Source organism: Natator depressus, chromosome 23, assembly GCF_965152275.1.
Source record: "Natator depressus isolate rNatDep1 chromosome 23, rNatDep2.hap1, whole genome shotgun sequence".
NCBI lineage: Eukaryota > Metazoa > Chordata > Testudines > Cheloniidae > Natator > Natator depressus.
The window spans coordinates 7358258-7375896 of NC_134256.1; the positions used below are offsets into that span (position 1 = coordinate 7358258).

At 55.1% G+C, this 17639-nt stretch overlaps 1 protein-coding gene across 3 annotated transcripts in view; it reads left to right on the forward strand.

Moving 5' to 3' along the window:
• CLASRP (CLK4 associating serine/arginine rich protein) overlaps nucleotides 1-17639 on the forward strand; it is a 40541-nt gene that overhangs the window by 20443 nt on the left and 2459 nt on the right. For 2 of the 3 annotated variants that reach the window (XM_074937702.1, XM_074937703.1), the window contains exons 13-21: nucleotides 1703-1744; nucleotides 2073-2294; nucleotides 4569-4823; nucleotides 5262-5441; nucleotides 5756-5795; nucleotides 9926-9986; nucleotides 10081-10139; nucleotides 10458-10504; nucleotides 10585-10667. In XM_074937702.1, coding sequence (XP_074793803.1) covers nucleotides 1703-1744; nucleotides 2073-2294; nucleotides 4569-4823; nucleotides 5262-5441; nucleotides 5756-5795; nucleotides 9926-9986; nucleotides 10081-10139; nucleotides 10458-10504; nucleotides 10585-10667 — 989 coding nt within the window. Of the gene's footprint in view, nucleotides 1-1702; nucleotides 1745-2072; nucleotides 2295-4568; nucleotides 4824-5261; nucleotides 5442-5755; nucleotides 5800-9925; nucleotides 9987-10080; nucleotides 10140-10457; nucleotides 10505-10584; nucleotides 10668-17639 lie in introns of those variants that run through there. The other variant, XM_074937704.1, reaches the window with a different exon arrangement.

The following is a 17639-nucleotide window of genomic DNA, read 5'->3' on the forward strand; positions in this document are numbered from 1 at the left end:
CTCTGCTTCCACATGGAATCAGATGTCAAGTCCACTAAGAGACTATAAGTCATATCCAAAGTATCTAGTGGTGAAAGTTTGCCTGCCATCCCCTGTATTCTCAAGAGATAACTGCACAGCTGTCCTGCTCTGTAGAGTCAGCTACTCAGTCCTCCCTCTGAACCTAAGACCCAGACTGTTCACTCACAGAATCAGTATGGAGACATTCATGTTCCAACAAGCTGGTCAAGCACAGGCACTTGGTCATCATCATAGGGCTGTTCCAATTCTCTGACAATTTTCATTCCATCTGATGCCTTCTCTAAGTTATTCACACTGGGTCTTTCTAAAGCAAAGTCAGCGGATCCATTTTCAACAGAAAAATTCTGGCTGTTAGGAACTGAAATAAATCTCTCAATCAACTGTTGCCTTCTACAGATAGAAATTCATCCTGATCTACATCAGTTAATTCACTTCCACACCCCTCAGTTACAGCAAACTGCTTGAAAAAACTACCATGAGGATTCTTCTCCTTAGGAGCGTCTTTAAGCAACAATTCACATTTATCTTGCTCCACAGAAGCATTGCTCTGCAGAGCCACCACCACCTCCTTCTGAGTTTCACTTGCACTCAGAATCACCACTGGCCCATTAGGAGAATTTTTACACAACCCCCTTTTAGGCAAGCTGCTAGACTCCATAGTTAGAGGCTTTCTCTTTCCCTTTGCAGCTTTCCTCACCGGCAACGTGGCTCTACACACAGTAACTTAGTTACAAGTTTCCACACTGTTGGTGGGTAACACAGTTAAATCACTTTCATGCTCTCCTTGTGCCCTGGCTATGATATCAACCTGATTAAAGAGAGTTGTCATATCTTTACCCAGCAACACACTAGCAACAGGCAAAAGAGAAGCACCAGCATCGCCTGGTCCCTGGGACTAACTGGATGCGACCTAGTTACAACGTCATTCTCCCTAGCAGACACAAACTTAGGAACATTTCCTTCCTGGGCTTTAGTTAAATCCAGAACCAATTCTGATGCAACTGGTAAATTTTCAACCATCATAGGCTGACAGGCTTCTTTCGTCTGCGTCACAAAGAGCTAGAGCAGCAGTTCTCAACCTCCGAGGATGCATGCGGCCCAATTAGCACACAGCTGTGGCCCCTCTCAGCTGTGTGCTAAAGGCCGGCCCGCATGCCGGGGGTCTGTGAGATTCCCAGCTGCCCAGCGCAGAGGGGTCCAGCCGGGCTGCCCTGTGGGTCCAGGGCTCGCAGCCCCACCCCTCATGAGCCCCGAGGCTGCCGCTGCCCTGCCACCCGGCCCCTGCAGCCCAGGTAACGCATTGTGGGCCACCGCTGGTACCTCTGTGTTCTCACCTCCATGTAGAGCCAGTACAGGCCGCGTGCACCAGGGTTACCTTCCCTCTCTAGGAGAGGCCTCTGCTCCATTCAGAGGCCTTTGGCTCCCTCACTAACCCTCCTGCTTGTACCGGCAGATGAGGTCTGGGGGGGCTGCGACCCTGGTGGGGTGGGTTAAACCCAAGAGGAGTAGCTCTGCCCTGCTTCCTGCACTGAGTGGGGCACTAGGGAGGGTGAGCGGCGTGGCTGTGCTGCCAGCTGGTCACTCCGCAGGGCGCCTGGCTGCTGGCCACATGGCAGGCTGTGCTCCTTGGATCTCTTTGGCCATTGCCACAGGCTCTCCCTAACGTGTTCTCTCTTTGCAGCTATGCGAGGAGAGACAGCCCCACATACGATCCCTACAAACGGTGAGTGCCTGTAGTTGCTGGGCATGGCAGGAGTGGTTTGCTGTGCCTCTGCCCGTCCTGGGGGAGAGGCCACTGCAGCGACAGTCTCTGAGGGGGATTCTTGTAGTTGACAGACTCTGGCTGTTTCTGAGGGGCCCTTGGGCTGGGGAAAGGTCACCCCCTGCTGGAGCAGGTGCTACGGTACGTGCTGGGTCTGCTGCAGCCCTTGGGAGGTCCAGCAGGGGTCCAGAAGCTGCATCCACCCCAGTGTGCTGCCCCCCTTGGGGAGCTCTTGGCAAATTCCACCTCCCGCAGTGAAGCAGCCCTCCTGTTCTCACTTTGTTCCCAGGTCGCCTTCAGAATCCAGCTCCGAATCCCGCTCACGCTCTCGCTCGCCTTCCCCGGGCCAAGAAGAGAAGATCACGTTCATCACCAGTTTCGGGGGCAGTGACGAGGAAGCAGCTGCTGCTCAAGCCGGAGGAGTCCCCGGGAAAGCCGTCTCCCTTGGCAAGCCGCGCTCCACCCAAGTGCATCAGGGCAGCGCTGCAGCAGGTCATAGCGCCTCCTCCCGGTCGGTAACTCCCCCGTCTGGCTCGCTTTCCCAAACCTTAACACCAGAGACTCAGCAGGGGCTAACGGCCCATCTACGCGATCGGCCTGCACCCTCTGTGCCCCCAATGGGCATCAAGCCAAGCTGCCCCTGCTTGGAGACCCTGTCTAGTGGGAGCTCTTGGCATCCAGTCCTTTCCAGCTGCCATTTCGTTCTCAGCCCTGCCCACAGGCTGGCCAAGCGCTGTGTGGGGTGGCCAGTTGGGGGCACTCTCCAGGAGACTGAGCAAGAGGCCTGTTTGGGTAGATGGTGCCTGGAAGGCCCTGAATAGCCCGATTTTTCAACCTATGAGGGGAACTCCGGGGGGGCAGCTTGTCCTGGGGCCCAGGGAAGGGACCTGGCACGTCAGTGAGGGAGAGAGATTCTATGACATGGGGGATCTGGCAGCTGGAAAGGGGCAGCTCTTCTACTTGCCCACAATATCCCTTCCTCTCCTTTCCTCTTCTCGCATTACCTGACCCATACCCTCCACCCCCGAATTGCTGTACTTCCCCTCCCCTCCTGTGCCCAAGCACTTCCTGGCCCTGTTCTCAGCGTACTGGCCTGTCCCAACTCCCTCTCCAGACGAGCAGGGCATTTGAGTGCAGGCTGAGAGCTCACAGGGTTGTAAAGTGCCTCGTATGCACTGTATAGACCAAGCTAGTGCCTGGCCTTGGGGCTGTGGCTGCATCATTGCCATTGTGTGTCTGTGGCTAACTAGCTTGAGCCAGAGGCTCCACCTGCACCCTGTTGGCCAAGGCTGTGTAGGGAGACAGAGCTGCAGACATTCTGCAGAGCCCTTGGCTGGTGCCCTCAGGTGGAGCTGCATGTCCTGGCGTTTTGGGCTGGCACGTGGCACTGGCACTGCCTAACGTTACTGCCCTTCTCAGTGCCCCCCTGCAGCATTGCCAGGAGCCAGAATCCTGGTTGGCCCCGGTAGCTCTGCCCCATGAGAGAGTCGTCACACGTTTGAGCCTTCTCATGGCCCACGTTGCAGGAGGTGAAGGTCCACTCCCCCAGCCCTCAGGACATGCCGGGGGCATGAGGGGCTGCAAAGCCGCTTCTCTGTCTTAAGCAGTGAGGCCATGGAGGGGCTGTGAGAAGAGCCCAGCATTCCCGATGGTCTTTCTCAGAACCACTTCCCTCCTAACTTGCTGTGCCAGCCAGAGCTGAGCCCGGTGTGGAGCCTGTACCTTGCTGGAGGCCTCGTTGAAGGACCCAGGCATGGGCATGGTCTCAGCCCTTAATGGGGAGGGGAGTGATAAGACTTCAGGCTTTTCCCCAGCATTGTGGTAGGATGGTGTAACCAAACCTGCATTGAGCCTGTACCATCGCAATTGGGTTTCCCCTGCCTGCTCTGGGACCATGGAAGTCACTGCAAGCCCTGTCCTCTGTAGAGTCTTCTGGGGCAGACGGGCAAGACCAGAATGGACTTTCTAGCCTAACGAGCCTTCACAGCCTTTGGCTGCACAAAGGCCTGGGCCCCACTGTTCTCCCTGCAGCCTTCCGTTGTGGGCCCCCAGGGGGAATGGATGGTGGAGGATTCTGGTAGCGGAAGGATAGACATGAGTTACTGAGCCCCTAGCCCCTCCTGTTGGGGGGGCTCCCCCTGTCAGTGAGCCATGGACACCCCCAGATGCTCTCATACTGTGCACGAGTGAATTGGGCAGCAGGCAGTTGCGTTGCAGCCACTGATGTGTAAGCCCTGCCCCTGGGGACTGGAGTGGAACTGCTAGCCGCAGGGGGGTGATGGTGCAGAGTGTGAGGGACTGGTCCACAGGGTCCTCTCCGCAGCTGAAGCACAGGGACACTGCTGGGGGAGCAGGGGCCACTGAACATGCTGTCGAGTCATTTGGGGGCACTGCTGTCCTTTCCTTAGCCCTCCCCTGGGCCAGCGTGCAGGGATCCTGGCGGCAGTGAGGGGGAGGTTGTCTGATGCCTTCATGTGGCCCCACAGTCCACTTGCCGTTGTCTCCTGGCTCTGAAGAGCTGCTGTATTGAGATTGTCTCGGAGCTGGACTGGGGGAAGAGCTGGTAACAACTGTCACAACGTGCCTGTTCCTCCTTCATGCCGAGCCCCGCTTCTTGGCTGGCTGTGCTAGCTGGGGGCAGAGGCCAGGGGCTGAGTCTGCCCAGTGCTACTTAACAGGAGGGCAGGGATCTTGTCGCGCCATGATGCTCCAGTTCTTCGGCATCCCCTGTGTCACATCTCTGCCCTCTGCGTGAATGGCTTGCGTTGTCTCTGATCCTCTATAGGAGACGCTCCTCCTCCTCCTCTTCTTCCCCGTCCTCCTCGTCCTCTTCGAGCTCCCGCTCCAGCTCCCGCTCTCACCGAGCCAGTGGGCACCACCACCGGTCCAGCCGGTACCGCCGCTCCCACAGCCGACGGTATTCCCGCTCCCGCAGCAGGAGCCGGCGCTACTCCGGAGGGGGCTCGCGGGATGGCCGCCGCCGCTCCAGATCACACTCGCCTGATCGGGGCCGCCGGTACAGCTCCCGTCGCAGGTCCAGGTGAGTCCCGCCCGGAGCTGTGCAGTGAGCCGGGTGGGGAGAGTGGGGGGTTGCAGGAATTTCCAGGCATGGCCTGTTCACCCTGCAATGGGACCATGTGCTGCTGTGGCCTGCAGGAAGGCCTCTCTGGAGGCAGAGATATTGACAGGGCTGGGTGGGGCGTGAGATGGCAGCTTTACACCCTGGGTTCCTCCTCCCTTCTCTGTCCCTTGAGGAACTGCTCCAGCCCTGGCCGGAGGCCACTGCCCCTCTGGATGGGGCTATGGTGGACAACAGCACTTCCCGCAGTTATCCGCAGCTGTAGGATTGGCAACCTTAATGCCATGCTACTGCCCCACTTCCAGGGCATGTGCGGTGCGGGAGGGAGGCTGGCGTGCACTGTGGCGTAGGGAAGGCTTGGAAGCCTGTGGTCCTTGGCTATGTCCTTGGCACTCTTAGGAGCCATTCCCGGTCTGGGGAGCGCTATCGCCGGAGCGGCCGAGCGGGGAGACACTGGAGTAGCAGTCGGAGCAGCAGGAGTCCCAGTGATTCACGAAGCCGCAGCAGATCAGCTTCTCCAGCAAGAGAGAAACTGCTGAGGCCTGCAGCTTCCCCAGCTGTGGGGGAGAAACTGAAAAAGTGAGTGAGTGGAGCCGGGCCCGTTCAGGGAAGGCCACCCCTGTTCTAGTTCTTCCCCTGGCCTCCCTTCTGCATGCTGTGTTTGGCCTTGAGCCCTGCAGCAGAAGGGGCTTCTTCTGCCCCCGCCCTGGGGAGCGCTGGCACCCGGGAGTGTGGGTACAGGAAGGAGACTAATGCCGAGCTCTACGTGAGCTGCCTGGTCTGCCCATGTCTGAGGGGGGAGGTTAGTGCTTGGCCTCTCACTCTCCCAGACAAAGACGTGGTGTCCCATCTGCTCCACAAAGCTTCTGATCACAGCTCTTTTCCCCCTCTAGGGCTGACACTGCTGGTGGTAAAGAGACAGGAGCTGCCAAAGTCAGTAAGAATTTAACCTCACCTGTTTAATTCACATCACTGCAGAACAAACTAAGGGACCCTGTAGTTCACGGGAGTGAGGAGATGCAGGGACTTGTCTGAATGAAGGGCTCCTTGACTGCGTTTGAAACCCAAGTCCCCTGTCCCTGGGCTGGAAATCCTGAGCCCTCTCCTCAAGGTGCAGGCCCGCAAAGCCCAGTAGCTCCTTAGAACTGAGAATGGATGGCAGCCAACATAGGCAAGTGCCAGCAACCCTGCCTCCGGGCGCGGGGTTAACGGAGCAGTCTCAGCTCTGAGTGACATGTGGGGATGGGTTTCAGGTCACTGTCCCTTTCGCTGAATTCCTGGGAACAGAAGACACCTTCCCTTCTCCTGGCTCCACAAAGACCCCGGTCCGCTGGGTAGTAGCCAGTCCATAGCGTGGGGGGTGGGGCTGGCAGGTACGGGGGCTAACCCAGATCCCCCCCCCTTCAGTGACCCCTGTAAGCGGATGAACCTATGTCCTCTATTGCACTGACTAAGCTAGAATGCAAGAGTGCCAAGTTCTGGGATTATTGCCGTCCCTGGAAACCAGCCTGGTGCGTCAGTCCCCCTGGCAGCTTAACACCCACCCCTCCCTTGCCAGCTGCGCTCTCCAGACCCTGTCGGGCTGGGGCCGGGGCCGCTCTGCAGCGAGTGCCTCGTGACTGTCTCCCACTGGCTGCCTCTGTGCCGGTGCACACAGCAGTGAACAAAGCGCTGCCAGTAGGAGCTGTCGGAGACTCGTTGACAGGGGAAGGTGCTTTGAGCTGCCAAGGGGGCTGGGGCCAGGACACATCCTCCCGTCCCAGCTGTTTGGTTCCTGGAACAAACCTCCTGGTGCTTTCGGACTCCGGGCCTCGCAACTGTGGGATCTCTGCATCGTTCTGGGGCCTGCTACCCGTTCCTGTGCAGCAGGTTGGAGCACCTTGACCTAGGGTTAGGCTCCTGATCTAAAGCATGGCCCTCCCAGCCTGCATGGCCCTGACTCCAGATGGAGCCCCTAGGAAGGAGTTCCAGACATGGAGGGAGAGGTGCTGGATTAGAAGCAGGGGGCCTTGCTGTACTCTGCAAAGGCCATTTCATGGCCAAGTCAGCCGGCAATGCAGAGAGGCACTCTGTGTTCTGTTGACCCTTGTGTCCTTGAGATCCCAAATAGGAAGGGAAAGCACGTCACTGCATTCCTACCTGGGATCCAGGCGCGCACTGGCTCTCCAGGAATGGGCAGCAGGGTTTTGGCTTCCCTCCATGTGTCTGGGAAGGAGTGGCACCCAATGAACTCCTGGTGGTCTAGATCCCAAGACGGCCCCTAGGGAAGCAAGGTGCCTGTGTGGGGGTGTGCAGTGGGATCCTCTGCAGAGCAAGAGAGGGAGTGCCCTTGGAGTTACCCTGGCCTCCCTCTGCCTGCCGCTCTGCAGGTCATCTCCAAGCCACCACCACCATGGGGAGCCTTTGTGTGACCCTTAGGGCTCAGGCTGTCAGATGGGTGCTGTCTATCAGAAAGGAGCGAGGGAGGGGTGTATATAGGCCAGCCACCTTCTTGGTATGATTTGAATGTGGGGAGCTGGTTCTAGCCCCAAGGCAATTGTTAAATATGTTTTCTTGTCTGCTTAATACGCTGGGCTAATCGATCAAATTTGCTAAAGCACTGGGGAAATGTCAATCAACATGACTGACGGCCAACAGCAGCAATGCACACGCTCAGTCTTGGTGGACTAACTTCTTGCATTCAGAGAATAAGACTTGGGGACGAGCTTCTGCATTTCCGCCAGTGGGCAATGGAGGTGAAGCCCTGGCCAGCCTGGCCCTCCATGAATGGAGCTGGGCTAGGGTGGCCAGGGCTCCCCAGCACTGCAGGTGTTAGACACATTCTTCCTTGGCTAAAATCCCTGCGAGAGATCAGTGCTGTCCCCAGAGACGTGGCGTTGCTACATGGGTTCTCTCTGATCTTACCTGTGCTTACTCGTGGGGCCAATGGTCAGGAGAGCGCTAGGCTGAGCATAGCAGTAACGTAGCAGGAGTCTAGTATCAGCTGCCCCATTGTGGGTTGATCTGGCTTGCCATGGGAGCGCTTCCATGGCCCTACCCTGAAGGACTGCAGTGGTCCCATGCCGCTGGCAGATTCGGGGGGGGTCAAAACCTGGGCACACTCTCTTGTACCTGAGTACCGGTCTGTAACCTGTAACTTAGGGCACATTAAAGCTGCCCAGGTCACATTTCCGTGTGGGGTCGGAGGGTGTTAAATCAGAGGAGCGCTCCAGGGGTTGGTTTTCTTTGCTCCAGGGAGCCCAAACTGTGGCCCTAAGGCTGCTAGCTGGCCACGAGCTCCAGGGTTTCCCTTAGCTGGTACTGAAAGCTGCACACTCTAGCAAGCCCCTGGAGTATTGCTGGTGCTGGTCTCCTCCCGGCTGCATGAACGGACGTGGCTGCCTGGGCTGAGTTCCTCCAGTCCTCAAGCCCTTCCTGTGGCTGTTAGAGGAGCAGCAGCCTCTGCCCAGCTCCCCGCCCCATCTACGCTAGAACCAACTGGAGAGTGGCCCTTGGCCCCTACTTTGGGTGCCCCTGCCTGCCTGTGAGTGGGTCCCTGCTGGCCTCAGTTGAGTTGCGTATTCTCACCAGTGAAGCCTCTTGTTTCTGGATGCCTGTCCACAGGGCAGCTCCCCAGAGCTGAGAGGCCCAGCTTGAAACACACAGCCTGAGAGTGCTCCCAGAAAAAGGCAGGAAAGTACATTGTCCTCCCCCTCGCCCACCTTGGAGTGATGTAAATGTGGTGTCCAGTCAGGCAGAGACCCGGGCACCCTTGCAGGCAGCTCCTAACAGAGCCCTCTTCAGTATGCCGCTGCAGCCAGGAAAGCAAATCAGGGGCTAGGGTGCAAAGGATCGGATAGAGATTAACAGGGGTGCAGACTGGTCACCCTATCTCACGCAGGATACCCTAGAACAGGAGGTTCAGAGGAGGGGGGGGACTTGATCACAGTCTACAAGTGCTTGTGTGGGGAACAAATATTTAATAACTGGCTCTTCCATCTAGCAACAAAAGGTCTAACACGGTCCGATGGCTGAAAGTTGAAGCTAGACAAATTCAGACAGGAACAGTGAGAGTCATTATCCACTGGAACAACTTACCAGTGATCATGGTGGATTCTCCATCATTGGCAATTTTTAAATCAAGATTGGATGGTTCTCCAAAAGCTCTGCTCTAGGAATTATTTTTGGGCCGTCCCCTGGCCTGGGTTATACCCAATGGTCCCTTCTGGCCTTGGAATCTACAAATCTGTAACAATGGTCAAAGGCCTAGAAAAACTCTTGGCTGGAGAGAGTGAAAAGATTTGGCTTTATTCCCTTAGGGTATGTCTACACTGCAATTGGAAGTGGGATTGCAGCATGTGTAGATATACCTGAGGTAGATTTGATCTAGCTACCTTGGACCCTCGGAGCAGCTGGCCTATGCCTCCACCCCTTCTGCTGTGACTTCAATGCTATTGTTACTCAAGCTAGCTTTGATCAAGTTCAACCAAAGCTAGCTCGAGTATGTCTACAAATTCACCTCCTGGCTCTAGAGGAGGTGAATAAGAGGCGACAGGAGAAAGTCTATGAATTATTGACTGGTCAAGAAGGGAGACTGGGAGCTTCTCCCTGCCTCACAGCATTAGAAGGGGACATTCCATGAAATTAGAAGGTGAAAATTCAAAACTGATGAAGACATCCTTTTGAATAAAATATGAGAGACAGTCTGTGGAACTCATTGACACAGGATATTGCTGAGGCCAAAAACTTGGCAAGATGCAATAAGGGACTGGCCATTTCTGTGGCTGACAAGAATATCCCGAGTTACTCTAGTGAACACAACACAGAACATTGGAAGTGGGGGTGGGGAGAATCTCCTTCTTCAGGGCCTAACCCAATCTCTAGGTGTCAAGGATCTGGATGAGACCTGCCGGGGCAGGTTACTCCCCCATCTGTCTGCTGCAGGGTTTCCTGTCTCTTCCTCTGAGGCATCTGGTGTAGGAGATGCCCTCCTCGGCAAGAGTGCCTCTGGATCTGATCCTGTCTGGCAGTGCCGATGTCCCTGTACCTTCCCTTAACATGTCTCTGTTTAACTTTCCTCGTAGCCAAAGCTGACTCCACAGGAGAAGCTGAAGTTGCGAATGCAGAAGGCTCTCAACAGGCAGTGTAAGCAGGACCAGTTTCATTATGCAGTTCACTTGCCGCTCTGGCCTGGCCTTGTGGCAGCTGCTTAAAATCTCTCTCTCTGTCTCTCTCTCAGTTAAAGCTGACAAAAAGGCAGCACAAGAGAAGATGATGCAACAGGAACATGAAAGGCAGGTATGTGACCCAGCTGCACCCTGACATGGGTCTGCCTCTGCTTCTAATCACTGGGCTGCGCCACTACTCCCATTTCACACCCCTGGGTGAAGTGTCTGGCCATTTGGAACGGCCTCTCCCTGCAGATCCCTCTGCCTGGTTAGGAGCGCTCATGGATGTGTTACTTGAGAGCAGAGCTAGTATCCACAGCGGTGATGGTCCAGGGACTCAGTAGGCAGGGGTGGGGAGTGAAGTTGGGGGAGCACTGCTGTGCTGAGGGGAGTGTGTGTGTTTGGGGGTTCACACTGAGCTTGGCTGATCCGTGCCCCTCTCTTTCAGGAGCGAGAAGACGAGCTGCGAGCCATGGCCCGGAAGATCCGAATGAAGTAAACTCTCTTGCTTCCCCTGTTGTTCTCTGGGTGTGTTCTCTGCAGGTTGTGCGCTAAGCCCTCTTGTTTCTCTGCAGGGAGAGAGAGCGGCGAGAAAAGGAGCGGGAAGAATGGGAAAGGCAGTACAGCAGGCAGAGCCGCTCCCCGTCCCCGCGATACAGTGAGTACCCGCTGCTTGGCACCGCCCGGGCAAGTGACTCCTGTGCTGTCAGAGAGTAGGGCAGGCACAGGCTGGGGGGCAGGGAGTGTGATGGGTTCGGTCACAGAGACCCCCCCCCCCTTGGGACTGTCACCTGATGTGCTGAAATTACCTCTCAGCCTGTTTTCCCTGCCAGCTTGGGACTCCAGAACCCTGCCTTGTTGAGCCAGACACGCTAGCCTCCTGCAACACAGACCCAGGGTCTGAACCATGCCCCCAAAGCAGCAGACTTAACTGAAAACTGCTCGGCAAATACTCCTGTCTCCAGCATCCAGACACCCAGCTCCCAGTGGGATCCAAACCCCAAATAAATCCATTTTACTCTGTATAAAGCTTATACAGAGGAAATTCATAAATTGTCTGCCCTCTATATCACTGATAGAGATGCACAGCTGTTTGCGTCCCCAGGTATTAATCACTTACTCTGGTTTATTAATAAAATCACTTTTATTAAGTATAAAAAGTAGGATTCAATTGGTTTCAAGTAATAACAGACAGAACAAAGTAGGTCACGAAGCAAAATAAAGCAAAAACACGCAAGTCTAAGCCTAATACATTAAGAAACTGATTATAGGTAAAATCTCACCCTCAGAGATGTTTCAATAAGCTTCTTTCACAGACTAGACTCCTTCCTAGTCTGGGCGCAATCCTTTCCCCTGATAGAGTCCTTGCTAGTTCCAGCAGCCATCTCAGGTCGTAACTAGGGGTTTTCTCATGACTGGGACCTCCTTTGTCCTGCTCCACCCCCTTTTATAGCTTTGTCTCTCTGGATCCCCACCCCCCTTCTAAATGGAAAAGTACCAGATTTAAGATGAATTTTAGTATCATGTGACATGGTCACATGTCCTGTGAGACCCCAGCCTCCATTCTTCCTGGGCTGGCCCACTCTTACACAGGAAGGTTTGCAAGTAAACAGAGCCATTTACAGTTCATGGATTCTGAAGCACCCTTAATGGCTTCCACTTAATATATTTACATCAGTAATACAAGTTTATATCTTCTTCTCCTCACTCCAGACATAGAAATAACACATGCAAACAAATAGGATGACCACACTCAGTAGATCATAAGCTCTGTAATGATACCTTACAAGAGACCTTTTGCATAAAGCATATTCCAGTTACATCATATTCACATTCATATGCATATTTTCATAAAGCATATGGAGTCCAGTGTCACAGGGAGCAGGTACTGTTTGGGAGCTAGCTGTCTGCAGAACTGGAGAGAGAGCTGCTCCTTGCTCCAGCATTCACTGTGATGGTGCTGCAGTGGCCGTGGGCTAGGTTGGGAGGTGACTCAGTGCTGCATGAGTCCAGCAGATGTCACTCTTCATCCTCAGCATGTGCTCTGGACACTGGCTGGGTTCCCAGAGATTAGGGCCTAAATCTTCAGAAGTGGCCAGTGATTTTGAGGCCAGTGGGAGACCCCTACTTCCAGTACCCTCGAGGTCAGACTCTTGCAGTCCCTTAGAGCAGCCTCTTCAGGGGTCCAGGTGCCTGTGTGAGGGGTAAGTGTGGTGTGCGGTGTTCTAGGGGAACAGTGCCATTTGGGTAGCTTCCAGCCTCACTAATGGCTCATGCCCCTGGAGGGCCAGCACCCGAGTGGGAGCCTGCTGTACCCAGGACTTCCCTTTTCGCCAGGGGTTAAGAACATAAGAACGGCCATACTGGGTCAGACCAAAGGTCCATCTATCCCAGTATCCTATCCGACAGTGGCCAATGCCAGGTGCCTCAGAGGGTAGAGCTAAATCAAGATTAATAAGAATAAAAAATATTGATTGTATGTGCAAGTTTAAAAGTGTAATTAGCTTGTTCTGTTTCCATCTGTCTAGTAGGACTGTGAGAGTCAGGTTACCCTCCCCAGCTTTCAGGGTCAGGCCTGTACCATTCAGTACGTCCTTTCCCCAGAGCAGTTGGCTTCAGCCAACTGCTTCTTGGTTCATCTCCAGTTGCTGAACTGGATGGCTCATGCTTGACTCCGCAGTTTGCTAAGTGTTCAGAGAATTTCAGAGCTTACATAGCAGTTTTTCTACTAAGATGTGTCACTCTCAAAATGCTCCTCTGTTCTGAGAGAGACGAGTCCAGGGCGTCGTTAACATCCGTTCTGAAGTCACGTGGGAGCTTCTGGGAATCCCACCCTTAGATGCCTAAATGTGGGCTGAAGGGCCACACTTTAGGCTTCTACTTCTGAAAATATTGGCCTGTGTATTTAAAAAAAAGTTCTCCAGGCTGTGTTGCTCATGTCAGTTCCAATTAGGTGTGTGCGTGCTGCGTGCACGGCAGCTGGAAGATTTTTTCCCTAGTGGTATCCGTCGGGTTGGCCTGCGCGCCCCCTGGGGTTGCACCTTCGTGGCGCTCAATACAGGGCCATGCTGACCCACCATCCCTTAAGTTCCTTCTTACCGCCAGTGACGGTTAGCCGGAACGTCTTTAGCTCTTGCTTCGGCAATCGTCTCCACTCTTGCAATGTCTTTTTATAAATTGTGTATATAGTTATCGTAGTTGTTGTGGTAAGTTAAATAGGTAGTTTCTTCACTAAGTTTCATTTTGGGGGTATGCCTTCCCCCCAACGCTCTCCCGGCACTGGGGCATGCCTCGGTCCCCGGGTTTTAAAGCCTGCGAGGACTGTGGCAAGTCTATGCCCAGGAGCAACCCGCACAGTTTGTGTCTGAAGTGTTTGGGGAGAGCCATCAGAACCCTCAAAGACTGGGATCAGTGTCTCAAGATCCTCCTGATGGAGGCTGCACTCCACCCTCAATTGGACCCCAGCTTGGCAGAGCCAATCCTGAGCACCTCCTCGTCAGTGCGGAGTGCGCTGGCACGCAAGCCGGTGCCGAGGAAGGGCTCTTTGAGAGACCCTCTGCACCACCATGGCTCCGCCCACAAGGCCTCGGCACAGGCCACAGGGAGGCACCAATCTCAGTCTCTGGTGCCCCAAAAGAAGAGGAGGCTGGAGAGGAGCAGCTCTCCTCCAGCTAAACCCAAGGAACGGTTGGGTGTGAGACCCGTGTCAGGCCACGCCACCTCAGGCCCACCGCCAACCATTGTCATGCCGACTCCTCCCTCATGGTGATCCACTCGAGTCCGGACCCTCATCGCTCACCGGCCCGCCACAGCCGAGAGCGGCAGCTCCCCTGCATACTAGAGGCGGCAAGGGACCTGCTGGAGCTTACAGCGCCATCCTCCCCTCCAAGGAGGGACAAGTCACCAGGGCCAGTTTGACCCTCGGTGCCGTTGAGGGGCAAGCCGGTGATGATGGGGCAGCAATCACCATCTCCTGCACATTGTTCCCCGGCACCAACCACCCATGCAGGGGAGCAGCACCAGTCCCCCGGCACCGGCACCAATGGGCACCACTCCTCTGTGGTCCTCCTATATGGAGTCCTCGGAGGTGGAGTTGTATCACTCCAGCAGGAGCAGAAGATCCTGGCGCCATCGGCAGCCCTACCCGCCACCATGGCCAGGTCAATGGCAGGCTCCGCTCCAGTGGCTATTCTGGAGTCCCTGGGTGTTCCATCAGAGCCGGGGACAGAGCCAGAGGTCGCATTCCAGGTCATCATCGGTGGCCTCGGCATCAGTTGTGCCATCATCGATGCTGTCGGCACTGGGGGCATTGGCTGTAGCGACCACTGCAGTCAGCTGCCATGGCTCCAATGTCGGTGGCTACGGTATATGTGGCACCGGCATCCACAGCACCGACTTCCATGGCACCACCTGTTGTGGCCATCGGGGACTGCACCAGGACACCGGATGCCACAAGACCCCCTTGGCGCCGAGGGCAGGGAGCACGACCCACTGCCAGACAGGCTTTTTTGTCTTCGTTCTCACCGGATTAGGCAGTGATGCGCACGTCAACAGCCCCAGCCCTGGAAGACAGCAGGGTCTTGCAACAACTGCTTAGGGGGGGTGGCACAGAACCTAGGGATCCAGGCGGAGGAGGTAGTAGAGGACGCGGACCCTATGGTCAACTTTCTTGCCCCCTCCGGGCCCTCCTGCATTGCCCTGCCACTTATTAAAACTATCAGTGAGGCCACTAAAATCTTGTGGCAGACCCCGGCCTCATTGCCTCCCACGGCGAAGAGGAATGAGCAGAGATACTTTGTTCCCTCAAAGGGATATGAGCACCTTTTATACGTCCCCTCCACCAGATTCCCTGGTAGGGGACGCGGCTAACCCTCCCCAAAAAAACGGAAGGTGAAGAAATTAGATCTATTTGTCAGGAAGGTCTATTCGATGGGGGGGTTGCAGCTCCGCATTTCAAATCAACAGGACGTCATCAGTAGATACAGCTACCACACCTGCGGCGTGATGGCCAAATTTGAGGAGCTGCTGCCACAGGACTTCCGCGCAGAGTTGTCTGTGTTGGTTGAGGAGGGCAAGCTCATCGCTGGAGCCACCCGCACGATGCAAGGGGGGTAGCCATGATGAGGAGCTCCTGGCTGCAAGTCTCTGGCCTCCCCTGTGAGGTCCAGCAGACCATCCAGGACCTCCCCTTTGAAGGCTCGGCCCTCTTTTCAGAAAAGACAGACACAAGGCTCCATAGCCTGAAGGACTCGAGGGCCACACTCAAATCCCTTGGCCTGCATACCCCCGCTACACAGCAGAAACATTTCAGGCTGCAACCTCCGCTGTGGTTCTGCCAGCCACAGAACGGATGGGATGGCTCTTGGCGGAGGAATAGGAATGATGGGAAGAGGCCCCACCCTTCCTCACACCAGGGCTATGGCCAGTCGAAGCAGTCTTCAGGCCAGAAGCAGACCTTTTGAAGGCGCGCTCGAGGACGGCGCACCAGCACGAACACTGGATCCACCCCTCCTTACCTTCTTGAGCAGATTGTCCCCTTTCTACCCTGCATGGACCCATATTACATCGGACTGCTGGGGGCTCTGCACGATAGAAGGGGGATACTCCCTCCAATTCTTGGCCCTTCCACCCCCCTTCCCCGTCCCTCTTCAGGGACCCTTCCTGCAAGCAACTCCTCATACAGGAGGTGCATTCGCTCCTATCGCTGGGGGCAGTAGAAGAGGTTCCTCAGGAGCTGAAGGGCAAGGGCTTCTATTCCTGGTATTTCCTAATACCAAAAGCCAAAGGCGGCCTCAGGACCATCCTAGACCTGCGAGAGCTTAACAGGTTCATGGAAAAAACTGAAGTTTCGCATGCTCTCCATTATTCCTTCATTGGATCCAGGGGACTGGTATGCCACCCTCAACTTGAAGGACGTGTACTTTCACATCTCAATCACATCGTCCCACAAAAGGTACCTCAGGTTTGTGGTGAGCCACAATCACTACCATTTCACAGTCCTCCTGTTTGGCCTCTCAGTGGTGCCTTGAGTGTTTACCAAATGCATGACCGTTGTGGCCACGTTCCTGCACAGGTGACAAGTACAGGTGTTTCCATACCTCAACGACTGTCTGATCAAGGGCTGCTCCAGAGAGCAAGTGGAGGCCCAAGTTGGGTTCATAACCGCAACTTTCGACGAACTGGGCCTTCTTCTGAATGTGCGAAAGTCAACTCTGTCCCCAGTCCAGTGAATAGAGTTCATAGGGACAGTATTGGACTCCATGCAGGCCAGGGCATACCTCCCGGAATCGCGGTTCCAGGCCCTGGGCAACATTATTTGAAATCTCAGGTAGTTCCCTACCACAACTGCAAGGAATTGCCTAAAGCTTCTGGGACACATGACCGCTTGTACCTATGTGGGGTACAGCAGGCTCAGACTCCGGTCGCTCCAATCGTGGCTGGCCTCGGTATATCGGTTGGTTCAGCACAATCTGGACAAGATCGTCACCCTGCCTCATCCAGCCCTTGACTCCCTCCTGTGGTGGTTCGACCCACAGGTGGTATGTGTGGGGGTTCCCTTCACCAGGCCTCAGCCATCCCTCTTGCTGGTGACAGATGTGTCAGCCTTGGGGTGGGGTGCACATCTGCGAGACCTCAGGACACAAGGTCTCTGGTCTTAGGCAGAGCTCGCTCTCCACATCAACGTCAGAGAGCTGAGAGTGGTCCGCCTAGCATGCCAGACATTCCAAGTTTATCTGGAAGGGAAATGTGTATCAGTTATGATGGACAACACCACAGCGATGTTTTATATAAACACATGGGGGTGCACGCTCCTCTCCCCTTTGCCAGGAAGCCCTCAAGCTGTAAGACTTCTGCAAAACTCATTCGATACAGCTGGAAGCATTGTACCTCCCTGGAGTACAGAACGAGTTGGCAGACTATCTCAGCAGGTCGTTCCATGGCCACAAGTGATCCTTGCGCCTGGATGTTGCACACTCCATCTTTCAACAGTGGGGGTTTCCCCGGATAGACCTGTTCGCCACATGATGCAACAAGAAATATCAGCAGTTCTGCTCCTTCCTGAACCACAGCCTGGGCTCCATCGCAGACACGTTCTTTCTTTCCTGAGAGGGCCACCTCCTTGTATGCGTTCCCTCCCATCCCTCTTGTTCACAAGATGCTCCTCAAAGTTCGGAGGGACGGGGCCTCAGTGACATTTGATAGCTCCAGCCTGGCCCCGTCAACACTGATGCACATCTCTCCTGGAAATGTCTGTGGAAGCCCCAATCACCTTGCCACTCTTCCTGGATTTGATAACTCAGGATCATGGCTGTCTCCAGCACCCGAACCTTGAATCGCTGCATCTCACGATGTGGAAGCTCCATGGCTAAACCCAGTGGAGCTCGCTTGTTCGGACCTGGTCAGACAAGTCCTCGGCAGTAGGAAACCTTCCACGAGGGCTACCTACCTGGCCAAGTGAAAGAAATTTTCAATCTGGTCGGTGCAACACTCATGTCCATTCCCCTCATCCTGGACTATCTGCTCCACCTCAAACAATAGGGGCTATCCATGTCATCAGTAAAGATTCACTTGGCTGTCATTTCTGCCTTCCATCCAGGTGCAGAGGGCCAGTCGATCTTTGCCAACCCCA